Source organism: Heterobasidion irregulare, assembly GCF_000320585.1.
Source record: "Heterobasidion irregulare TC 32-1 unplaced genomic scaffold scaffold_13, whole genome shotgun sequence".
NCBI classification, from domain to species: domain Eukaryota; kingdom Fungi; phylum Basidiomycota; class Agaricomycetes; order Russulales; family Bondarzewiaceae; genus Heterobasidion; species Heterobasidion irregulare.
Window position 1 is genome coordinate 15,031 of NW_009258209.1, and position 22,961 is coordinate 37,991.

Below are 22,961 nucleotides of genomic sequence, written 5' to 3' on the forward strand. Positions count from 1 at the left end.
TTCTGAGAGGGCAACAAAGTGCTTTGCGACGTGGGGGAGGCGCTAAGGCCATCGACAGCGTCTAGGAATTAGGCGCGTATGGTCTCCTGGGTGTCTTCGCTAGTGTTGAGGTGTTCACCGATGAACACCTTGCCGTGGACCTGCTCGACACTGGCTTTGCGAATGAGGTTGAAGAGAGTTACGAAAATAGGCTGGGTGATTCGGCTCTTGGAGTAATCGAGAAGGAAGTTGTTGGTAGGGTCGGAGGCAGCGGTGTATTCCTTGGAGAAGCGGGAGAAGTGGGAGAGATCAGCTGCGAAGAGGTCGTTCAGGATGAGCTGATCCTTCTCTGTGTCATACAGCTGCTAGAGATTCTTCTCTTCCAGGCAGGGTAGTCCGAAGGTTATCAGTCAACACCGTGCGCGAGATCGGGGAGGATCGCACCAGAAGTGAGCTTTGCAGACATGGTGGTAGGGTGAAAGGTGCAGATGGAGTGAACTGACGAGAATAGAATATAAAAAGTAGTGGCACAGGGTGACAGAGATGTGGGAAGTCGTCGTGTCCGTGTGGCGCATACCATGTACATTGCGAGTGTTGCCCGCGTCGCCCAATAATACCCGCATATTGTCTGCATCCTGCTCCGCTCGTGTGTGTCGCGTGAATTGATCGCGCGTCGCTCGCGTGTGGCTGATGGTCATCTATCGCCTGCTGTTGCGCAGGTCTATCGTCGCTCGCGTGCTTCAGTCGCGTATTGTCGGCATTGTCCTCATGTCTCTCAGGTTTCCCTTGTCACCCTCTGGTCCTCGCATTGTTCAACATGAACCATCCTTCTAGCACGACATTACTCAACACGATGCGACTAGGGGTCGCGATCTGAGCGTCAAGGAAGTTGGGAGCATGGTCAGAGAAAAGTATGCTTACCATCGTGCGTATCAAGCTCAAAGTGAGCTCCGGTATTCACTGCTGATGATCGTGCCGATGAGAATTGCGGCACAGTGGGTACTTATCTACGAATAAGCAAAATTGAGAGGATGGGTGAGGGATGAGAAGGCGGAAGCCGTACCTTTTGATACACTTGCATGCATAGTGCTGCCGACAGAGGACACTGCAGTATATGAAATTTTGTCGTGTGGTACAGTATTTGCGGTGCACTTGATGTTGCTAAGAGAGAACGAAAGGCAAGCGGGTACGCTGGTGAGTGTCGCCTCGAAATTTGTTGCACAGAAACTAACCGGTGTTGCACTCATCTGCCGGCGAACCTATGCCCTTGCAAAGGCCGTGAACCGATGGCACTGTGTGTAGATAACCTCTGCCCTTGCCGCTCTTCCATCTTGCGCCACGCGCTCGTGATGCCGATCCTGCAGGCATCCCAATCATAGACGCTATCCTTGCACATGTCGCGAACACCACCAACATCGTGCACTTCCCCTCTGACTCATAAATGCCCATGCGGTACGACCTGTACATGCGTGGAAGTGAGCAGTCGTGTCTTTCTGCCGTGTGTATGAGAGTGTGTGGGGATAATGCAGTGGTGTCCGCCATCTGTACGATACGAGAATACGAGACTTACGAGAGCGGCACTGAGAGCGACCTGTGCATAGCTCGAGGTGAAGCGCTTGGGCTGCAGAGTCGAGGTCGATGTTGTCTTCTTGAAGAGTTGAGCATGTCTATAGACGAGATGGATTCGTCGGCACTGGTGGTCGTGGCAACAAATGCAACGTCATCAAATTTTGCATGAGGGTGGGTGTCGCTCAAGGGACATCATCCGGAGATATACCTGCGAGGGTGGCTAATTGAACTGTGCTGGTCGTCGTGGAAAACACGTGTAACTATTACTGGTCGAGAGAGAAGGATGGTGCGCACGAAGAGATAGGTGCGTGCTTGAATAAGTCGTGAAGGGGTGCCAAGGGAACAAACCGAGCGAATGGATCAGTTGGAGATGGGAGTGACGCGACTTAAGGGCTGTGTGCTAGGAGAGTGAGAAGCGGGCGCAGGAAAGAAATTTGGGATGATCTCACTTCCAGGTAGGTTGGAGGTGTTGGGGAGGGCAGTGTTTTCACGCTCGATGATGCCGAGGGTAGTGACTATGAACATGGGGTGATCGCGGATGGGTGATTGTTGTGTAGGAGATACATAAAAAGGTCACAGCCCAAGGGCCAGGTAAATGAAGCCACGGTGCGGTATCGAACATCGAAAAGTACATAACCCCGCATCCACAGCTCGCACTGGCATTCATAGCCCCTCTGTGAACCAATTTTCGACCGGCGCCTGCCCAGGCAACGACGCTGCACCGCGACGGCTTTGATTTGGCTCCACCTTGCCCTCTTCCGTCGCTGCCAGGCCCGCACCATCGTCTAGCGCCCCCGCGTGCGGTGCACGCCCCTCCGGCGCCTTCTCCTATTGCCGTTGGCTTGGCCTGCGCTAAAGCCCGCTGCCTTCGTGCGCGGTGTGGATGCGAATACGAGGGCGGCTCCGTCTCTGCGTCCTCACCAGCACCTACCTCGCCTCATAATACATTTCTTCTTCGCCCTCGCCATCATCCTGCTCCTCCTCGACACTGCTTCCTTCGTCGTCGTCACCCTCCTCCTCACTGAGGTATCCGGCAGCACGCACGGCGGCGGCGACTGGCCCGCTGCGCTCAATGCGCTCGCTGGCAACAAGATAACGCTCGCAGAGCATGCGCACGTCGTTCCACCACTCCATCATGTCCTCGTGGCTGCGTGCACGGAAGCTCCACGCGTGCTGGCCGCTGCATATCCGCAGTGAGCCTGTCTTGGTCGTACCAGAACCGTCGCGCCTGCCTTCGATGTGGAACTTGTGCGACTTCTCGGTAGGCGCGGAGACGTGGCCGAGCGTGCACATAGAAAGAAAGAGGCTGAAGAGCGGAGAAGTGGACTGTGTTGGGTCGGAGGACGAGTACTCGTGCAAAAAGCCAGCGGGGGTGAGGACATAGTAAGACTCGCGGTACATGCGCGTGGAGCGCTTCTTGCGCTCGAGGTAGCCTGTGTGCGCGGTGATCACCAAAGGGTCTTTTTTGGAGGAATAGTTGATGGCTTCGGGGTTGCGCAGCAGCGTCTCAGGGTCGAGGAGGTGATCGGAGCGGGCGGAGAATGATATCCACTCCTGGCCAAGTGCGAGGGATGCTATGTGCTGGCCGAGTGTGCGCCATGTGTCTTGGACTGAAGGTGACACGCATGACTGCCACTCGTAGAAGGTCTGCCAAGCGGACTGGATGGTGCGCACGATGCCCTCCTCGAAATGCGCAGAGAGGTCCTGGCTCAGGCGGGTTGCCTGAAGCTTCAAGCGAGCGTTCTCTTGCTTGCTCAGCTTGAGCTGCATTTCGATGATTTCCTTCTACCTCCGCAAGTACGCGATCACCCGGCGCAAATAGGAAAGCTTCTCGTCCACGTCGCCTGTGGGCTCGGCCTCCGCAGGCGGCACAGAGCTTGCATCCTAACCTTGCCGGATGCGGGCAGCCTGCGAACTGATCGAGTCCGAGTGTTCATGGAGCATCTTGTTCTGCTCCGCCAACTTCTTCGACCTAGAATCAGAAATTTAGAACCCTATCGCGCGCAGGACCAACAGGAATGACTTGCCTAGCAGTCAAATCAGCGATCTCCTTGTCGAGGGCCTCCCTCTGCTGACCCCAGCTAGACTCAGACGATGCCAACTTGGCTTGGGTAGTCTCCGCAGCAGTCAGGTGTGTCCTCGCCTCGACCTGAAGCTTTGACAACTGCAGCTTCAAGCCTTCGAGGTCCCGAAGCGACTCGCCGTGAGCGATGACTTTGGTCTTGTACTTGGCCTTCGCAGACTTTGAACCGGCATCCAGAATATGAGTGCCAGAAGATGAGAATTAGAATGTCCTGTACGTACCTTGGCATGCTCCTCTCGCATTGTGCGATGTCCTGTCTTCCGCGATATGCTTCTCCGACATGGTCAGCTCGATGAGGGTATCCTCAAGTGTCCGCTTATCATTCGCCTACGACTCCCACTCCTTGTCAAACGTGCACTTCGTCTCCGCCATCACCTCCCGAGACGCCGTCAGCTCCTGCTGGACGACGTGCAAGTTCTCCGACAGAGTGTTATAGTCAGACTGCAACCCAAGTCAGCCATCGACGCAAATGTCCAGCATCCAACGAAACGTACCTCGTGCTTCACGAGCTGCGACTCCGTGGATGACTTGTAGTCATTGCAGGTCGCATTCAAGCCTGCTAGCACCACTTCATTCGCCTGGCTGATCTCTTGGAACTGCTGCACATGACCTCGTGCATGCGCCAGGTTGAGTTCGGCAACCTTCAACGCAGCGCTGCATTCATGAGTCAGTTAGCACCATAAGCCTCGCATTGGATATTAAAGGGTTAGGTAAGTGGAATAACTAGACTAGGTTTTATATAACAAGGAAGAAGAACGGGGGTAAATGAGAGGATAAGTATAGTGGGGTGCCGCCATTCTTGCACTTTGCGCACTAAGTTCTCTGGAAAGTGTTCCACCGCAGGCATCTCTGATGTGCCACGCAGCATGAAAGTGCGATGCGCGACACGCTGCCCTACACAGCACGCCGGCATTTTTCAAGCCAAGGGAGTTAAGGAGGGCACTGGCGGTAGTGCATGACATCGAGGGGGTGAGCATGCGTATGTGTCATCGACAACATGGGTGTCGATGGTTGAGGGGGCCGAGGGGGCTGAGTGTAGGGTTGTGCACGCACAGACGGATGACGAAGTTGGGTGTGTGGGCTCGAGACGAGAGTGGGGGTATTGGCGGTCGAGGGAGTGGCAGCTGTATAGCTAGGCAGCGTGTACAGCCAATGGCGGGTGCATGAGCTCGACAGCACGAGGGCGCACGCGGGCTTGAGGGCGGGACCGGTGTCAGAGGGGTCGAAGGTTCTATGTGTTGTGTGTACGTGATGTAAAAGATCGAGGGGGTTATGGGTCTGGTTGTCAAGGAGAACGAGAGCATGGCGTCGAGCGTGCATGGCGTCGAGCGAGAAGAGCATGAGATTGGGAGTGGCGTCAAGCAGGCATGGGTCGCATGGATGTCGGGAGTGTGCAGGGTTGAGGGTCGATGATCAAAGTGTGGAAGTGGGTCGAGCGGATGTGGCGTCAAGAGAGGAGAGTCGGTTGAACGGGCCAGCGGGCGGGGCTTCGAGTAGGCAAGCAGGCGGGGTGTCGAACAGTTCGAGAGGATTAAGTGGAAAGAGCGGGATTATTGATGAGCGGCTGTGGCATCGAATGAGTCGTGTGGGAGAGCATGAGGGTGTTGAGGGAGGGGTAGATAGACCGGACGAGAGCAGGAGGGACGCATGTGCAGGGAGGGGCTGGCATGAATAGAGACGACGTACCTCGTGGATAACCTCATCGTCCATCCCTTCTCTCTTCCCGGCGTGTCTCTCCGCCACCGCCCTTCCTCTAAGTCATTGTTGTCGTTGTCGTTGTTGACACTCGGTCGGTCGCGACGCTTGGCCCGTCATCGGGCAGCGTGGGCGTGAGGGCGTTGGTTGAGCAGGACGCCTGAGCGGCGGATATCATGGATGGCATAGGGAAAAGAGACGGAGGTAAGTGTGTGGGTAGGTGTGGATGAGGACAGAGGTCGGGGTCGGGAAGAGAAAGGTTAGTCCCTCGAGAATTTGTACATAGTAGAAGTAAAGAGAAAGAAAAGGAAAAAGTGCGAGCCCTCGGCAATGCCTGCTTTATCAGGGCCTCGGCGGAAGCCCATCGTCTGCTTGCATCAATGAGGGCACGAAGGAAATGGGTGCCAAGAAGGAAAAGGAACAAAAGGTAACTCACAACAAAGTGTTCAAAGTGCTCATTTCACTTATCTGGACTGGCATAGGCAGGAAAAAGGGTATGTTGACGATCACCTGTCGGAAGGTCTAAGGCTTGCTGGCTAGTAGAGTTTGTCGATATTGGCACTCACAGGGCATGGACGAGGGGTTGCAAAGATGGAAGGTGTACTTAGAGACTAGCGTAGACCAAAGAGTGGGATCGAGAGCTGTTTATAACGATCGAGAGGTAAAGTGGTGCTCCTTCCACTTTAGGCAGAAAATTTCGCTTACAAGTCGTGTGGGTGAACGGGGCTGAGTTCAAAGTATAGTTCTAAATACAATAATAAAAATGTCAAAGGCCGTAGGTACAGAGGAGCACAAAAGAAAGTAGCTTCGAGGTATATGCGCGCAAAGCACATGGAACAAGTCGCGTGGACTACGTGTATATCTGTACTCTCGAGACTGCTGGAACAGTACCAGTGCGTGTTCTGCTGCCTAAGAACACTCGTCTCAAGCGTGCTTAAGACCCTCTAGTGTATTGTGTTCGACGACGTCCTGCCGAGAAGGCTGTTTGTGATGTCGAATGTCAGCATCAGGAACACAAGAGGGGAGGAGAGGAAGAGGAAGAAGGAAGGAAACGGGGCCGGCGAAGGCGGCGGCCGCGTGCTGTCTGCGGCAGCCAGGCTCCCCACAAAGCCCGAATTCACCTTCGGCGAATTTGGGCTGTGGGGAGCCTGGCTGCCGCAGACAGCACGCGGCCGTTTCTGTACCATGCATGACTCGTCCACTGTGGAGCCCTGGATGTCCGGGGTCTTGGTATCGAAGGTCGAGGGTGAGCGGGAAGAGCAGGTAAGCTGGCGAGAGGGGATGGGAATGAGCGGATGTATTGTCAAGGGTTAGGATGTGGAAGGGAGACTGAAAGGCAGGATGAGGGCGGGAGTCGCTTGTGCGAGGGGGAAAGACCGGCACGAGAGGGGGAGGGATAGCGCGAGGGACGACGTACCTACGTTATCGTCGTCCATGCCCACCCACGTCTGTCCACCGCCTCCATCCATCGTCCTCATCCAGCCTCTTTCTCTGCCACCTGGCGAATCTCGTCCTCTTTGTTCACGTTTGAACGGCCGCAATGATGGCGCGTCCTGCGCTAGCGCGCGCGCGAAGGCGTCGATGGAGCGGCCTCGCCGTTCAGCCCTCGACAATGGAGACGTTGAGGGCGCTGTGTTGCGGGGATGTCGAGGCCTAGGGATGAACACGCGCGGGATCGCAGATACCGGAGTTCAAGGGCTCGAGGTAATAAGCTTGCAAGGTGCCGAGTGTGCGTACGCTAATGGTCGAGGCGACGAGCACGAGTGGGTTGGTGAGATGAGGAGGAGGGCGCCGGGTAGAAGCTGTGTGCGCATCCGAGGGAACGAGTGCGCGAGGCTGTAGGTGGCAGGACGCAGGCGAGAGTGAACGCGAACGAATGGAATCGAGGGGGCGGTTGACATTCGATGAGAACGAGGGCACCGGGGGTGCTAGGCGGCGAGGGTGTGCAACGTCGAGAGCGGGAATATTAACAGCAGAGGGGATGCACACAAAAGTGCTGGGCGTGCGCATGCATAGGGCTGAGTGTGCGCGGAGTCTTGGCAGCGACGCAGCGCAAGCAAAGTGCGAAATTGTGAATTGTGGAGGGGATGAGCGCGAGGTTTGCGCGGTCTGAGCATATGACCAGGTACGGCGTCAAGAGCGGGAATATCACCGTGGAGGGGGTCGAGGGGACGCATGTCGAAGGAGGGGCTCGAGGCCGCAATAGGAGAGCGGCGTGAGCAACTGGCTGTGGCGTCGAGTAGGGGATGCGGGCGTGTCGAGCGAGGATCCGGGAAACGCAGACAATGCGCGAGGGGGCGTGGACGATGCAGGAGAGCGGGCGAGCGGGCCAGTGGGTATGACATCGAGCAGGGAGAGCAGGGAGAGCGGGGAGAGCAGAAGGGCAGGGGATTGGTTTGAGAGGGTAGGACGGGAGAGAGGAGAAACTAGGGCGAGTGACGTACCCCTCATAGATGTCCTCGTCGCTCGTTCCTTCCCTCTTCTGTGATCATCTCCACCGGTGCCGAACCTCATCCTTATCCTCATTGTCATAGATGCCTGCGTCGTTGAGCAGTGCAGGCGTAGGCGTGTGGGCGTTGGTGGAGCGGGACGCCTCTGCGGTGGAGATGGTGGATGGCACATGGGGAGAGAGATGACAGGAGTGTGAGCGTGGGCATGGACAGCGAGAGAGGACAGGATCGGGAAGGGAAAGGTCAATTCCTCGAGGATCTGTAGATAGTGACAACACGCTGTCAGCAATGTGTGGACGCGACGCGACATTGCAGCGTGCTTGATCACGAGACGTTGAAGGAGCACTGTGTCCGACACAGTCGGACTGTGTTCCGACACAGTCGGACTGTGTTCCGACACAGTCGGACTGTGTTCCGACACAGTCGGACTGTGTTCCGACACAGTCGGACTGTGTGCCGACACAGTCGGACTGTGTTCCGACACAGTCGGACTGTGTGCCGACACAGTCGGACTGTGTGGCGCGACAATCAACGGACTGTGTGCGGCACGGCCGGACTGTGTGGCGCAGATTCACCGCCAAATCTCGGACTGTCACCGAGAATCCGGACTGTGTGGCGCTGAACTAGCGCCAAAATCCGGACTGTGTGCGGTCTCGGCCGGACTGTGTGGCGCAACAGAGAGACTGTGCACAGTGTGACAACAGTGTGACGACTGTGGGTCCGCAATCTCCCGACTGTGTGCCGCCCTTTCCCGATGCTGACTAAACTGTGTCTCCGGGTTGCAGAATACCCTCAACATCACAAACAATTACATATCTCTCGATCCCCTCATCCAAATAATAAAATTAGGGTATGATTTGAAAGGTAGTGTATTTAGGAGCATTCTATTAGTTTTGCAATGGAAATCCAAGGATAATTGTGGGCTAGAAACTCGGTTTTTTGAGGTTTTCTTTCAATTCTGTATTTTGCCTGTAACATCTTTAGTACTCCATGTCTACTAATGAAAATATCAGGGTACCATGACAAATACCTTTTAAGCCTATTGAATCAGACAGAATTGTGTGCAACTTCGGATTTGGTTCCCAAAACCCAGACTGTGCTTCACACAGTCTGGTTTTAGGGGGTAGACTGTTTAAATCCATATCTATTGAACCCCTGATTCAATCTCACTGCTTCTAGGCCTCAAAGTTGAAGCAGGGTATGAAGATTACAGAAAGGATTTTTTCATATTTATATTTACATTTAATTGGCAACACAGTAGTTTCGGATATCGGTGGACTCAAAAGTGTCGGTAATACTACTAGGTGCCTCGTGCCTCGGCGTTCGACGGCTTGATGGTGGATCTAGCAACTATCTGGCACCTGATTATTAGAACTCAGCGTGCTTCTTGGACCGACTGAGACACAACTATCGCCGTATTAATTAAGCTACCGAGACTATTGGTTTTGCGATTTGTGAGTATCCTCGACTCCGGCCGTCTTTGACTCCCAGAATGCGCGCCCACATTTCCCCATTGTTTCTGTTGCTTTTACCGCAGAATCTCATATTTTCTTCCTTTGCCTTTGCGCCGAATCCAATCCTAGTATCAAACGAGCTCGAACACCTCCTCGTCGACACAGGCGGTGCCAATGACGGTGGTTTCAAGCGCGCAATCACACCATGCACGAACTACGTGGAAGGGAGTCAGCTTCTGGGATGGGAGACAGCGGCGCAATGGATTCGAGTGGCCTTTCGTACGTGTTTAGCTCTGAGTTTTGGTGCCAGGCAGAGCCAGTCGCTGACAGCTGTTCCACCTTAATGCATGCAGATGACTTTGTTACTGCAGACGTGGGTACTGGCGTGGGCGGTTTGGACGCGTCGATTGGGTTCGAGACGCTTCGTGCCGAGAATAGTGGAACGGCTATGAACGACTCGCTCACATTCTTCGCGCCCTTCGTTAACGCTCAGGTATCCAGTAAGCGATGCTGGTTCTACAGATGTTTGCAATGGATTTCTCAAGAACGTGTCAGTGGCGGATATGATAGCGTTGAGCGTAGTGATGATGATAAAAAAACAAAGAAGACGAAAGAGGTAAGACGACGCTGAAAGAGGTAAGACGGCCCGGGCGCGTCGAGATTGAGCAGCCATACCAGCGGCCAGCGGACCTCATGAAGGATGAGGGGGGCGTTGCGTGCCGCGACGGATGCTGGGAGGCGAGAGCTCAATTGCAAACTAGGCTTCGAGGCAATCAGGCAGAATGATTTGGATGCACGCATCCACGGAAGAGGGTAGCGACGCGAGATTAAACCCGAGGAATGGACTGGCACGCAGAGACGCGAATCTCGCCGGTTGTGGACACGATCGGGGTTGCATGGAGTCATGCATTCGTGCAAGCGACGGATGGATGTTACACCAAATGTACGCGAAGGGACGACGAGAGGGGACGAGAGAGAGATGGAATGGAAAGAAAGAAAGACGGGCAAGGGGAAAACGGGCAAAGGAGACGCACGCTTCGTAAAAGCCGCCGCCGATCATTTCGAGGGAAAGGATGGAGCCCTGCGATCCGGCAGGGTCGTCGCGAGCGCGGAGAATGCGGGTGCGCGCATTTTGGCGCCGACGTTGGTCGCGTGGGCGGCGATTTTGTGCGCGGAGGAGCCCGTCGCGGACGGGGGGCGTGCGCACAGGTATGCTCTCAGGTGCGGTGCGCATGGGGACTGAGGCGTGCAGAAGGCTCTGAGCGCGCTAGATGTGCACCTGGGTTGCGTGGTTGGAGAGCCGAGGTGGCCTGGGCGAGACTGTGAGTGACGTTGAGCGCGCGCGCAAAGGCAAGGCATGTCGCCGCTCAAGAACGCGCACGCGGAAGGCCTCAGCGACGCGGGAAAGGAGTGCAGGGTAGACGATGGGGGCGCGTCAGCCGCCGCGTCTCCTCCTTGCCGATCTTCTGCGTCGCACGTCGTGCGAGAAGCTCCCCGTCCTATACCGCTCATACAGCAGCCAAGGGTGGAGGGGGGCGTGACGCCGGGGGAAGGCAAGGCCGGCCAGTGCGCGAGGATGCGGATGCGGATGCGGATGCGGCAGCGGCGGCCTGGTCGAGGAGGGCGGCGCGTATGTGAGCGGTGCTCGCCGCGGACATCGACTTGGAGCAGTCCTGCGAGGTCCGGTCGCGGTCGCGGCGGTTGGCGCTGGGCATGGTGCGCAAGGACTCGGAGGAGCGGCGTGAGGAGGTGGAGGAGGAGGTGGTGGTGGTGGTGGTGATGTGGGTGGTGATGGTGGTGACGGTGGACGAGGCATCGGAGGCAGAGGTGTTGACGAAGGTGGAGGAGGCGGAGGATATGCTAGGATGGTGGGTGGTGGGCTTGAGGAGACGCACGGGCGCGGATATGGGTCGCGAGCAAAGACGGGTGCGTGGCGTTGAGGAATCGCGCGTGCACGCATGAGCACGAGGGCGATATGGACTATGGAGGGGGCCGAGTGAGTGAGCGGGCTTGGCATCGAAGAGATTGAGGGGGTCTCGGGGACACAAACAACGGGCGGGTGAGAAGGCTGAGAGTGGGAGGTACAGACCTTGGTAATGCTCGGCCTCCCTCTTCCTAGCTCATCTCTTTGCTGCTAGCTCCTAATCACCTTCCTCGTCGATGCACTGAAGTGCGTGTGGCATGATATTTACGATGCTTCGTACATGGCCGTGCGTGGGATCGACGAAGGAAACGACATGCGACGAGAAGAGGCAAGAGACGCCAGGAGGGCAGCAGGCTGCATGATGTGCAGACTAAGCTACTCGCTAACAAACAAATATGGGCGAGAAGGCGGATGAGACGCACACAGAAACAGAACAGGCGGTGCAGCAGTGAGGAGCATGAGGGCGGAAAAAGGAGGGACAGGATCGCCACTGAGCCAGACGTGCGCAGGGATTGAACCATAATAAAAGGACCGTGAGATTTGCCCGGCAACTATTATCCTTTGATACGCCATAGCACCGCCAAGGCGGCGACGCTGAGCATGAGCACGCCCACCGTCGTCGACATCTGTGCTGAATGTTGAACCATCTGTCGACACAGTGCTGTGAGCGAATGCACGAAAACGCAGAGAATAAAGCTCACTGGCGCCAGGTGTGCGCCCTTCAGATTGGCGGCGGCGGCAGACGAGGCATGTGCAGCGTCATTCTCCGTCGTCATCGTCGTCGTGGACCCTGTCGATGCCTTCTGAACCGACGACTCTGAGGTGATGGGATAGTGCTTCAAGGACATGATCCTCGCATCGTCACTTGCACGACGCACGTTCGAATCCGAATCATCCTGCGCCCAGGGCACGCGCGTGCGTGCTTTGGAAGCTGACTGGCGCTTGTCATCGAGCAGTGTCACGCCCTCGAATGAGCTCGCGTACCCACCGTCGTCCTTGTTCGACTCGGCCGAGTGCGAACGCGATCGGCCTCGGGAGATTGTCGATCGTTTCCGCCGATAGCGCTTGCCCGAGTCAGACGAGATGTTGCGTGGACTAGGGGGTGTGACGAGCCTAACACCGTTGCGCTCGTTCACGTTCGCCTTGAGTCGGTGTTGCTGCAGCGTCGCGAGCCCGGCATCCACCTTCGCGACGGCGCCGTCAAACCCCTCCTCAGCAGCCCGCACGCGCGCCTCCCAAACCTCACGCGCCTGATTGATCCGCATGCGCTCCTCAGCCCATTCCTCACGGACGCCGCTCCACTAGCCCTCGACACCCTTCTTCCACTCAGCGATGAGTGAGGTGAGCGAGGCGCGCTCTTGACTCACCTCAGTGACATGCGACTGTATATCGGTCTGCGACGCCTGGACGAGTGACTCGAGCAAGGAGACCTTGGACTCAAGCATGGAGGTGGTACTCTGCGCAGCAGCCTGCTGGGCTTGGAGCGTGCGTGAGAGCTCGAGCGCAGATTCGAGGTGAGAGGTGAGGGCATCGATGCGCTCCTCGAACACGGAAGACGTCGAAGGCTGAAGAGCAAAAGGCTCTCGTAGAGGGGGCGGCGGCGATCGTGAGTGCATGTTGAGCACGTCAAGGTGCATTTTGGATCTGCCATGGATGTCCATGCCCATCCCTGTAGGCTCCGGTGTTATCGGTCGACCTAGCTCATCTCTCCGCCGCCGCCGCCGCCCCTCTTCTTCTTCCTCCGCCGCCAGCTGCTCCTCGTCCTCCTCCTCGACGCACTCCAGCTCGTGGGGCATGACGGTTGCGATACTCTGCGCGTCATCGTCGTCGCCGCCGTACTCGCTGTCGTCGTGGTCCTTGGCACGCAGCGTCCCTGAGCATTGTCTGCCGCGTACGCTGTCTAATTCGCATTTTTCCTTTATCAGCTCGCGGAGGGTGCTAACTTCACGCTTGATGGCTTTGTGCTCAGAGAGCATACCCTCCATGACGCGGATCTTATCGATGAAGCAGGCAAGAGAGACTTGAATGTCCTGCAGTCGAAACTGCAGCGCGATAACTATGGCAGGAGTTGGCGCCGAGTTCTCACTAGTGAGCAGCTCAGTTGGAGGCGGTGGCTGAGGCGGTTAGACGGGAGGAATTCATTGGGGGTATGGAGGAAGATTCGAGGAAGAACGTACCGATCGCAGGAATTCCCGCAATCAAACGACCCGACCCACTGCTCCTCCTCCTCCTCGCCGTCTCTATGCACCACGGCGCACGCCTTCTTCTCTCCCTCCCTGTATGCAAGCTGCTTCTCCACTTTCCTGCACTAGCACTGCACTGCCTCGGACACGCGCCGGGATGGCACGACTCCACACAGACGTAGTCCCCGCACGCGAGCCACTTTTCGCAAGCGCGGCCGCAGGAGAGGTCCACGCGCGCGGTGTCGGCGGTCGAGGACAGGAGTGCAGGGGCGGGGGACGTGCGGGAGCAGGGACGCGTGTGCAGGGAGGCTGGCGCGAAGAGAGGCGGTATACCTCGTGAACATCCTCGTCGCACGTCCCTTCTCTCCCCCCAGCGTGTCTTTCCGCCACCGACCTTCCTCATTGTGATCGTTGTTGTCGTCGACATCGCGGTCGTTGACGCTCGGACGGTTGCGATGCTTGGCCCGTCATCGGGCAGCGTGAGCGTGTGGGCGTCGGTGGGGCAGGATGCCTCAGCGACGGTGATCGTGGGTGGCACCGGGAAAAGAGATGGTGGCGAGCGTGGGCGTAGGTGTGGACGAGGTTAGAGGACGAGGCAGGGATGGGACGGATTAGGATCTGCAGACAGCAAAAGTAAATAAAAATAAAAATAAACGTCAGTACACGCCTTCGGCGATGCTTGCTTTCTCAGGGCATCGGCGGAGGCCCATCGTCCCGTTCGCAAAGTTGAGTGTGTGGAAGAGAGGGCATCGAAGAGTAGGTTAGAAATGTGCTCACAAGACTAGTCAGATTGATGCTTGTCCCGGTTTCGCAATCCATTGTTGCGTGGGCAGCGGGGAGACATGTTGTCTGTGAGAACCTCCGTGCAATTGGAAGCTGGATCTGGTCGAGTCGAGAGCTGGCGATCACTGTCGGGTCAGCGCAGGTCAGCGCAGATCGACGCTCTCTCCACAACTTTCGCCCACACGTCGTGTGGGTGAATGGGGCCATGGTGTAAAGACATAGCCTCTTCTTTAGGAGAGGAAGAGATGGTTTGCAGGGTCGTGATATACTTACAGAGAGAGAAAAAAAATCTAACTACAGGTAGAAGGGGTACTTGAAAAATAGCTAAGAGTGGGAGCGCGTATATGTGCACACAAAGCATGTGAAATCAGTTGCTGATAGTACGAGTGGGAGAGTATGTCAGATCCTCTCATGGCGTGTGTGTCAGGGTGCTACAGAAGGCGGTTGGAGCGCGTCGCCATGTCCCACCCATACTCGGACTCAATGTCAACATAATGAAGACTCACTGTGCAAACAATAACGATCCCTCACTTCTTCAGCGACCAATCTACCTCAGGCCAGCCTAGCTGCTCCCACTTGACGCTGCGTCGCAGTGCGGTGACGTTCCTAATAGACAAGGTGTGCTGTGTGCATGTGCGGGATGTACTTCTCGTGGCGCTCGAACATGTCCAGCACTCACTTGCGTTCTGTTTTCCCAATGCATGCTCGGAGCCATTTGTGATGTTGCAGAACGTGCTAAGGGCAGGTGTGTTGCCGGCGAAGCCGGCGGCCGTGTGTAGTCTGCGGCAGCCTGGCTCACCACCAAGCCCAAATTAACCTTTGGCGAATTTGGGCTTGGTGGCGAGCCAGGCTGCCGCAGACTACACACGGCCGTTTTTGCACTTTGCTAGACTTGTCCACTGCGGAACCCTCAACATCGAGGCGTGCGCGAGCCGTGTATCTTGCGCAACTCGTCCGCTGTGGATTGTTTGATGCCAAGCATCACCGACGCGTACAGGCAAGGGCAGTGGGAGGGGTAGAGACGTGGGGAGAGATGGAGGGGCTGGAAGATGAGTCTATATGACGCTGTACAGCTGAGCTTGCAGGACCGCACGAAGAAGTGCAGGGTGGGTGTGGGGGAGAGGGTGGTGCGCGCGCATACCTTCTGGAACGCGATGCGCACCGCGTCTTTGCAGCTTCCGCTTGAGGCAGAGTGCGGCGCGGCGCACACGGACTGGAATGCGCTCGCTTCCCTGCGGATATCGCAATTCCTTTGGCATGAGCGTGGGAATTGATCTGGGGAGCAAGAGGGGAGCCGGCGGGGACGACAAAACGAGGGCGTAGCATCAGAGCACTTCGAGCAGGCAAATAGGCGAGAGGTCGAGTGCGCATGGGGTCTCTATAATAACGCAGAACGAGAGAGGGCGGGCAGAATGACTGAAAATGTGAAATATATGTGAGGAGGGGAAGAAATGAATGTGCAAGGACAGGAGGATCGATAAGGTCGACAGTGGAAGGGGTCGAGGGGTCGAGGGTGGGGGTCATGGGTGGCAGGCGTATATGGAGTCGAAAGGACGACCATGCGTGGGTCGAGCGGAGGGACAGGTGTGCAAGGGAAGACTGGCGCAAGGAGAGACGACGACGTACCTTCATGACGCTCGTCCTTCTCATGAGATGTTGGAGGGCACTGTGTGTCGACACAGTCGGAAGTAAAACTCCGACTGTGTCCGACACAGTCGGACTGTGTGCCGACACAGTCGGAGGGAAAACTTGGACTGTGTCCGACACAGTCGGACTGTGTTCCGACACAGTCGGACTGTGTGCCGACACAGTCGGACTGTGTGGCGCGACAATCATCGGACTGTGTGCGGCACGGCCGGACTGTGTGGCGCAGATTCACCGCCAAATCTCGGACTGTCACCGAGAATCCGGACTGTGTGGCGCTGAACCAGCGCCAAAATCCGGACTGTGTGCGGTCTCGGCCGGACTGTGTGGCGCAACAGAGAGACTGTGCACAGCGTGACAACAGTGTGACGACTGTGGGTCCGCAATCTCCCGACTGTGTGCCGCCCTTTCCCGATGCTGACTAAACTGTGTCTCCGGGTTGCAGAATGCCCTCAACATCACAAACAATTACATATCTCTGGATCCCCTCATCCAAATAATAAAATTAGGGTATAATCTGAAAGGTAGTGTATGTAGGAGCATTTTATTAGTTTTGCAATGGAAATAAAAGGAAAATTGTGGACTGGAGACTCGGTTTTTTGAGGTTTTTCCTCAATTCTGTATTCTGCCTATAACATCTTCAGTACTCCATGTCTACTAATGAAAATATTAGGGTACCATGACAAATACATTTTAAGCCTATTGAATCAGACAGAATTGTGTGCAACCTCGGATTTGGCTCCCAAAACCCAGACTGTGTGAAGCACAGTCTGGTTTTAGGGGGTAGACTGTTTAAATCCATATCTATTGAACCCCTGATTCAATCTCGCTGCTTCTGGGCCTCAAAGTTGAAGCAGGGTATGAAAATTACAGAAAGGATTTTTTCATATTTATATTTGCATTTAATTGGCAACACAGTAGTTTCGGATATCGGTGGACTCAAAAGTGTCGGTAATACTACTAGATCTGTCCCTGTTCACTCTCGAGTGCATCAACTACTCAGGCCATCGCAGGCCCATTTCCTCACCTTCACCAACCCTTAGCAAAGAGTCTTCCTACGTCTCTGCAAACGCCATAGCCTCGGATGCCACCGCTGCCGCCCCATACACTGTTTCAGACTGGGAGAGGACAACCTACTACAACGGTATTTCCCCCGACCATCCTGAGCTCCTCTACCGGTCGGATCTCCTCGAAAATCCCTTCCCCACCCCCACGGGCAGACACCCTCATCTCCCTACCAAGACCGTCTATGGAGTCTTCAAGACTCCGCTCAACGCTGTCTGGGATACTGTCGCTCCCCAGATCCGCGAGTTCTTGAAATCCCGGAAGCTTTGTTACTCAGCCATCCAGACAGCTCGATTCGTCACCCACGGTGAGGATGCAAAGGATACTCTCGGTCCCATCGTGATTTGGATCGCGACTCATCCCACTACCACCACCGCCGAGAACGCGCACGACGCTTCCCCATACATTCTCGCTCTTCTCAAGGCTAATGGAGTCGAGGGTGCGGTGGTCGAATGGTACGAGGGAGCCGTGGAGAAGCTGTCAGGCCCACACCTTCTTCGCATTACTGACAACACCAACCCCACCCACTATGTCCGTCGCTTCCTCACTGCTGCGCTCGGCATGCCTATCGTTGCTGCAGAGGGGGAGGCCACTGATGCTCAGGGTAGCGCCACGCTGTTCTTCCACGAGAACAAGGACAAGCATGGCAACCCTAGTACCAAGCTCTTCGGTATTAGCACCTGCCACGTTCTTCGCGAAGCAACCACCACCACGTACGAGTTCAGGGGCGCTGGCGCACCTCTACGGCACGTTCGACTTGCTGGATTCCATCGATTTCAGCGCGGCCTCGACGAGATCAAGGCCTGCATCGGTGGCTACGGAACCGACGCCGACCTCTTAGCAAGGGAGGCTGTTGAGTTGGAGGCGAAGCCGAAGAGCGAGGACCCGGAGGAGGAGGCGGAAGACGAGGCGGCCGGGAAGGCTAAGCGGGACGAGTTGGTCAAATTGAAGAAGAATATCGACGTACTCGAGGCCTTCTACAAGGACATCAACAGCCAGTGGGGCGACCTTGCGCGCCGAAACATTGGCCATGTCGATTGGGCTCCCAAGATCTCCGTCGACGTTCAGGGTCGCAACTACACCAAGGATATCGGTACATTCGAGGTTGATGCGGCAAAGTTCAAGGCCCAGTTCAAGGGCAACGTCGTCGACTTAGGTGCGTTTTGCCTCATTTTTCGCACAAACACCTCATCCAATTAATATAACCTACAGGAGGCAAGTTTACTCCCCAGCAACTTACCGACATGTTCTACCCTCAAAGTGCCGGTAGGACGGCGTTCAAGTTCCCCACGAATCGCCAGCTCAGGATCAACGGTTGTCTCACCCGCGAGCTCCTCGGTGTTCCTGACTGTTTCGACAGCAATGGCGAGCCCTGTCTTATCGTCATGAAGGACGGTAACACCACCGACCTCACGGTTGGACGCTACGCCGGCCTGGAGGCCTACCTTTGCGATAATTTTGGCGTCGAGTCCATCGAACTCGCTATCTATAACTACGATAAGCAGTCCGGCCCGTTCTCCGCCAAGGGCGACTCGGGCTCGCTCATCTTCGATGGAGAGGGTCATATGGTCGGTGTTCTTCACTCTGGGATGCCGAAAGGCGGGAGCAATCACGTCACCTACGCCACCCCCGCCTGGTGGGCCATCGAGCAACTCAAACTCAAGTATCCGCACGCCGACTTCAACCGTCTCACCTTCTAAACGCGAATACACTTGTCGGCTATCTGCTCTCCCACCCCCACTCCTTCTTACCTTCCACTGTTCCCCTTACTTTTTGTTTCTGTGGTTGTTCTCATCTCTCGGGCTCATCCCTCTCCCCCCTGACTGTGACATCCTCTCCCTTCCTGGCTGTGTTTCCTCTTCGTTTTGACTGCCTGTTATCTGCCCTCAGACGTGTGTTTCTTTCCTTGATTCACTGTTTACGTTCGCCCTTTTCTTCTGACTTATGACAGTCTTGATGTCTAGGTCTTCAGCGACACTACACGCTTCGTTCGTTCCTTCGTCGTCGTCTCGGCTCTCTACGCTCATTAGGGTTGGAGGGGATGATAGATGCCTTGACCGATGAATGTCTAGCTTGGTTCGTTTCTCTCCCCGACCTCATCATTTCGTACTTATAACTAACGACATTGACGTCTAGGCTCTGTCCCTGTGGAGTCGTTGTTCACGTTTGTCTTGTCCCCTTCCCGTTTTTCGATTGGTGCAGCCAATAGCTCTTGCCAACGGTGAGGGCCTTGGTCCCGTGGATTCGTCGCCTCGATCGTTGTAGCTTCGCGTTGTTTGACACTTGTACCCTTCGTGTACTATTAATCCCTTTCTCGACTTGTATCTTCCTCCCTCCCCAGTCATCAGGGAAACGACCCCCCTCTATTATGTCTACACCGTAGATAATTATCTCTAATTTATGATGAGTTTGCACCGGACTTTTTTTGAATTACCCCCTCGCCCTAACCATGAATTGATATAGTAAATTAGAGCTAAGTCGTTTCAAAGTTCAACCCCTTTCCCGGTACGAGTACAACGAAAGAATTTTAAAATGAGCTATGGCAAGTTGATCATCCTGTGCCGGAACTCGCGCATCGCGCAGTTCTAGTTTTGTGTCGGAATTGGTCAATGGCGGTTGCCCGAAGGCATACTTTCATTTGAATGATCGTAAAGAAATGAGTGGAATACCAAGATCCTAGCATAGTATCATGATGTGACAGAAGATACAACATAGTACGCCACTTATCCGGCCTCCATATACTACAACAGCACAAGGTTCCGCCAAGGCCGAAGATGCTACACATTAGGAGGAATACAGTCATCGCAGCTCGCTGGTCTCCAAATTTGTCGCGTATCGGCCGCTGGCAAACCCCTCCCCTTTGCTTGGCTGGTGATCGTCGATTTCGTTCGCGTACGCTGAGATGTAATCAAACTGGTCATCCTCCGCGACCGCAGGCGGACTCTGTGTCTGCGCGGGAGAAACGGAGAGCGGCTGCGACTGGCTAAGGGACGCAGACGACCCGTGCCCACCAGGGCGTAGCGCGTATGGTGAGCTAGGCAAGCCGCGCTTTTTGAAGCTGAGAGGGCTTGTTTCAGCGGCCGATGGTACTGATCCCGCGGAAAAAGATCCTTCTGATGGGACACGATTCTGAGGACGGCGGAATGCTGCGGCAGAGATAGTGCGCACCCCAGAAGGAGGGGGCGGAGGTGGAGTGACGTGTGGCCTGGAGAAGGACGATTTAGGCGAAGTTGATGGCGAGGTACCCAAGCCGACGGCGGGGTATTCTGGAGGCGTGCGATAGGGCTGGGGCGTTGCGAAGTTAGAATCAGACTGAGGAGACGACATAGGGACTGGAGGTGGAAGGGAGATAGACGGCGGTGGCTGCTGAGGTGCATCTATCGGCGAGGAAGGTAGGTTTGGCGAAGGAACATTGGGAGAGGATGAGCGGCGAGGAGCCAGAGGTTCGACGGGACTCCTGGGTGTAGGCGAAATGCCCTCACGGTCGCGGTTACGGGTGAAGGGCGATGTAGGGTGGGAAGGCGAGTCAGTCTGTCGAGGAGAGCTAGGGCTGGGAACATTCATTGACGCAGTGGCAAGCGGCGGTGGCGGAGGAGGAAGAGGGTGCGATGGACTTGAAGGAGTAGGCTGGGCAGAGGGGCTTGGAAGAGCAGGCGGATGTGGAGGACTGAAAGTGAGGGCATCCAGTTCTCGCGAAACTTCACGGGCCGCTGCAGCGTTCAAAGCCTTCTCTTCATCTGGATCAAGGGTTGGTGCCATTGGAGGGGACGCAGGCCTATGCTGCCCTGATGGCTCGGGAGATGGTAAGGGCGATCCGGATGCTAGAGAACAGTCAATTACTGGGTGCGTAACGCCAATTAGATTATGTGTAGCTCACGAACCGATGTCTAGGCCATTTGCGAATGATTGTCGCTGAGGGGTCTTCAACTCGACAGGGCGCGACGCAAATCTCAATCTCCGCTCGGCCTTCGAAGGCTCCATCCACGGCAACTGACTATCCTCCTGATCTTCGTTTACCTTCTGCTGGCTGTACTCGCCATAGGATAGACCCTGAATAGCGGGAGGAGCTGCACCGGGCGGCGGGCCAGCGGGAGGCGCATAGTCTTGCGAGAACGGAGGAGCGACGAGGTCGTACGATGGCGCAGGTCCCTCGGGTTCCAGCGGTAAATGAGCACTAGGTGCCTTCTCGCTCGTGTCAATACGCGGGCTGCCAAGAGCCTCAGCAACTGAGCTCGAGAAGCTCTGGTTCATATCCCTTTCATCTCCCTCACTGAGTGGGGACGCCAGCATGCCCGGTCGCCCGCCTCTCACAGGGAAAGTCGCAAATTGGCCACCGCCGCCTCGGACAGCAGAGACATCTAGGCTGCTGGGGGAATCGCCGTTCTCGGAAAGCAAAGGTAGCGACGATAACGTCTGTGAGTGAGACACATCTCCTTGGGAAGAAAGCGCCCCGAGTTCATTGACCTGAAGGCCCGACGCATTGCCAGGGTTGAAACGATCCGGCTCGGGCATAGTCATATACATCCCCATGAAGCTGGAATTATCTTGTGGCGCATCTGTTGGGTGCGGCAGGCGATATTCGTTCGAGGCATTCTCAGGGAGTCGATCAGAGGGCGGGTAACCGTTGAAAACGATCTGTGATAGCGCTTGCTGTGCTTCAGCAACATACTTTTCTGTGGTCTGATTGCCGCTGTAATATGACCGCGGTCCACCGGGCTGTGTCAGATCTTGAGGAATTTCTGAGATCAAGAGCTTTCCGGCCTCGCCGATGATCTAGTCCTCGTCAGACCCGTATGCTGACAGAAACCCGGCGAGATACGTACAACGCCTTTCCTAGAGAGCTCCTCTATCCCTCCAAATTTCAAAGTCATCCATGATTTTGTAGCTGAACGTTTCAGATCCCCGAGCTTGGCTTCGTCGGTCATTATTTGCGAGTCCAAGCTCCTGATCTCATCTCGCAGCTGATTGAGCAGATCAGTCTGTGCTTGCAGGTTTTTGTGCTCCGGGTTCATCTTGTGGAGTTTTCGCTCGGCCGAATCCGCTTTGGAGGCGACGGTCTTACGTCGGCGCTTGAGTTCGTCCAAGCTTTCTTCGCCGGTCCGTACGGATTTCATGTGGTCGCGAATGCTCTGCTCATGGGAGGCGAATTTTGAGATAGCGGAGGAGAAGTGAGAGAGGATGGTAGTGGAGCAGCTTAGCGTATCCTAAAACACAGTCTGCATAAGGAGAAGATAACACGGATGATATTGAAAACTCACACCCAAGTCCTCGCCTTCACCGAGGCCCCAGTTTCTCAACGCTTCCGACGCCTTTGTAAAATCCCCGCTCAGCTTTACGAGACTGTCTGGTCGTCAAGCATGGAAAACCGAGCGAGGGCTGGAGGACGCACGATTGAACAATGGCCTTCTCCGCTGTGATCAGATCCTGTAAGGGCCTGAGGTCTTTGTTGCCACCTAATGCTGGTATAACAGAGTTATGCGCAATTCGAGTTGCGGCTGTCTTGAACATTGTGTACACGGGTGGAGAGGAAGTGACGTCCGTCCTACTGTCACTGCGATTGACTGAAGGCCCGGCCGGAGATCAGGTGATTTTGATTGGCGCGAGTGAAACTCGTCTACGCACAAAGATTCTGATCGTCCTCACCCTCCTTAGGTATCCTACGTTGCGAACGTCCAAGGAGACATATATGTGAACAGCGGCGCTCAGTGGGTGTGATCAGGCAAACTCTCACTTTGTGCCCCTTTGATGTGAGCTTCGGCATTTGAAGTAACATTGGAATTCCGGGGTGGGTAACCGTCTCGCCTTCCGAGCTCGTCTCTTAACGCCAGAGATTCTCGAACTTATATTCATTCACAGCCAGCGACAGTTTCGGATTAGACCGCGCGTTTCAATGCCTTTTTGAACGTGTCTACACGCCCGAATTACTTCTTGAAGTGATCAATCATGCTTCATGGGAGTGTGAGTCTGGTTCAAAGAGGGCACCCAATGATCTGGTCGGACAATACGCACGGATTTGGTAGGAAGGTAGAAGTCACCAGATAAGTGGATTCAAGACTCAACTTATCCCAGCTCTTACGTCTCATAGATCGTGTTTGCGCATGACACTGGGGAACGCTCGTTATCCCCTGTGCA

At 55.6% G+C, this 22,961-nt stretch overlaps 12 protein-coding genes across 12 annotated transcripts; 2 read left to right on the plus strand and 10 right to left on the minus strand.

Annotated features, from left to right (window-relative positions):
• Positions 1 to 68: 68 nt before the first annotated feature.
• On the minus strand, positions 69 to 341 carry HETIRDRAFT_331629 (uncharacterized protein; the record flags this gene model as incomplete). Its single annotated transcript, XM_009554252.1, has 1 exon — positions 69 to 341. A coding segment is annotated over one exon (273 nt), but the record flags the coding sequence as incomplete, so codon positions are not given.
• Positions 342 to 2,475: 2,134 nt separating this feature from the next.
• Positions 2,476 to 3,318, minus strand: HETIRDRAFT_164744 (uncharacterized protein; the record flags this gene model as incomplete). Its single annotated transcript, XM_009554253.1, has 1 exon — positions 2,476 to 3,318. One exon carries the CDS (start codon positions 3,316 to 3,318, stop codon positions 2,476 to 2,478), a length of 843 nt encoding a protein of 280 aa, XP_009552548.1.
• Positions 3,319 to 3,534: 216 nt separating this feature from the next.
• On the minus strand, positions 3,535 to 4,972 carry HETIRDRAFT_108268 (uncharacterized protein; the record flags this gene model as incomplete). The annotated part of the gene is made up of 6 exons (XM_009554254.1): positions 3,535 to 3,575; positions 3,625 to 3,790; positions 3,853 to 3,901; positions 3,963 to 4,072; positions 4,126 to 4,285; positions 4,575 to 4,972. The coding sequence occupies 6 exons, from the start codon at positions 4,970 to 4,972 to the stop codon at positions 3,535 to 3,537; spliced, it is 924 nt and encodes a 307-aa protein (XP_009552549.1).
• A 1,298-nt stretch (positions 4,973 to 6,270) lies between these two features.
• HETIRDRAFT_455797 (uncharacterized protein) lies at positions 6,271 to 7,777 on the minus strand (the record flags this gene model as incomplete). The annotated part of the gene is made up of 4 exons (XM_009554255.1): positions 6,271 to 6,594; positions 6,748 to 6,956; positions 7,012 to 7,361; positions 7,479 to 7,777. The coding sequence occupies 4 exons, from the start codon at positions 7,775 to 7,777 to the stop codon at positions 6,271 to 6,273; spliced, it is 1,182 nt and encodes a 393-aa protein (XP_009552550.1).
• A 1,491-nt stretch (positions 7,778 to 9,268) lies between these two features.
• Positions 9,269 to 9,797, plus strand: HETIRDRAFT_108266 (hybrid ascorbate-cytochrome C peroxidase; the record flags this gene model as incomplete). Its single annotated transcript, XM_009554256.1, has 3 exons — positions 9,269 to 9,509; positions 9,584 to 9,723; positions 9,786 to 9,797. 3 exons carry the CDS (start codon positions 9,269 to 9,271, stop codon positions 9,795 to 9,797), a joined length of 393 nt encoding a protein of 130 aa, XP_009552551.1.
• Positions 9,798 to 10,286: 489 nt separating this feature from the next.
• On the minus strand, positions 10,287 to 11,247 carry HETIRDRAFT_108265 (uncharacterized protein; the record flags this gene model as incomplete). Its single annotated transcript, XM_009554257.1, has 2 exons — positions 10,287 to 10,903; positions 10,959 to 11,247. 2 exons carry the CDS (start codon positions 11,245 to 11,247, stop codon positions 10,287 to 10,289), a joined length of 906 nt encoding a protein of 301 aa, XP_009552552.1.
• Positions 11,248 to 11,658: 411 nt separating this feature from the next.
• Positions 11,659 to 12,593, minus strand: HETIRDRAFT_148973 (uncharacterized protein). Its single transcript, XM_009554258.1, has 3 exons — positions 12,522 to 12,593; positions 11,856 to 12,470; positions 11,659 to 11,801 (listed from the first exon to the last, which is right to left on the minus strand). The coding sequence occupies exons 2-3, from the start codon at positions 12,417 to 12,419 to the stop codon at positions 11,709 to 11,711; spliced, it is 657 nt and encodes a 218-aa protein (XP_009552553.1). The 5' UTR covers positions 12,420 to 12,470; positions 12,522 to 12,593; the 3' UTR covers positions 11,659 to 11,708.
• A 348-nt stretch (positions 12,594 to 12,941) lies between these two features.
• Positions 12,942 to 13,277, minus strand: HETIRDRAFT_222724 (uncharacterized protein; the record flags this gene model as incomplete). Its single annotated transcript, XM_009554259.1, has 1 exon — positions 12,942 to 13,277. A coding segment is annotated over one exon (336 nt), but the record flags the coding sequence as incomplete, so codon positions are not given.
• Positions 13,278 to 14,335: 1,058 nt separating this feature from the next.
• On the minus strand, positions 14,336 to 15,715 carry HETIRDRAFT_442422 (uncharacterized protein). Its single transcript, XM_009554260.1, has 5 exons — positions 14,989 to 15,715; positions 14,892 to 14,904; positions 14,800 to 14,865; positions 14,627 to 14,743; positions 14,336 to 14,551 (listed from the first exon to the last, which is right to left on the minus strand). Exon 1 carries the CDS (start codon positions 15,642 to 15,644, stop codon positions 15,102 to 15,104), a length of 543 nt encoding a protein of 180 aa, XP_009552555.1. The 5' UTR covers positions 15,645 to 15,715; the 3' UTR covers positions 14,336 to 14,551; positions 14,627 to 14,743; positions 14,800 to 14,865; positions 14,892 to 14,904; positions 14,989 to 15,101.
• Positions 15,716 to 16,624: 909 nt separating this feature from the next.
• HETIRDRAFT_481777 (uncharacterized protein) lies at positions 16,625 to 19,321 on the plus strand (the record flags this gene model as incomplete). Its single annotated transcript, XM_009554261.1, has 5 exons — positions 16,625 to 16,715; positions 16,768 to 17,985; positions 18,042 to 18,721; positions 18,781 to 18,905; positions 18,966 to 19,321. 3 exons carry the CDS (start codon positions 16,625 to 16,627, stop codon positions 18,527 to 18,529), a joined length of 1,797 nt encoding a protein of 598 aa, XP_009552556.1. The 3' UTR covers positions 18,530 to 18,721; positions 18,781 to 18,905; positions 18,966 to 19,321.
• HETIRDRAFT_412378 (uncharacterized protein) lies at positions 18,251 to 19,321 on the minus strand. The gene is made up of 3 exons (XM_009554262.1): positions 18,966 to 19,321; positions 18,781 to 18,905; positions 18,251 to 18,721 (listed from the first exon to the last, which is right to left on the minus strand). Exons 1-3 carry the CDS (start codon positions 19,172 to 19,174, stop codon positions 18,621 to 18,623), a joined length of 435 nt encoding a protein of 144 aa, XP_009552557.1. The 5' UTR covers positions 19,175 to 19,321; the 3' UTR covers positions 18,251 to 18,620.
• Positions 19,322 to 19,440: 119 nt separating this feature from the next.
• On the minus strand, positions 19,441 to 22,337 carry HETIRDRAFT_461191 (uncharacterized protein; the record flags this gene model as incomplete). The annotated part of the gene is made up of 5 exons (XM_009554263.1): positions 19,441 to 20,650; positions 20,711 to 21,602; positions 21,653 to 22,033; positions 22,088 to 22,169; positions 22,219 to 22,337. 5 exons carry the CDS (start codon positions 22,335 to 22,337, stop codon positions 19,629 to 19,631), a joined length of 2,496 nt encoding a protein of 831 aa, XP_009552558.1. The 3' UTR covers positions 19,441 to 19,628.
• Between the last annotated feature and the right edge of the window lie 624 nt (positions 22,338 to 22,961).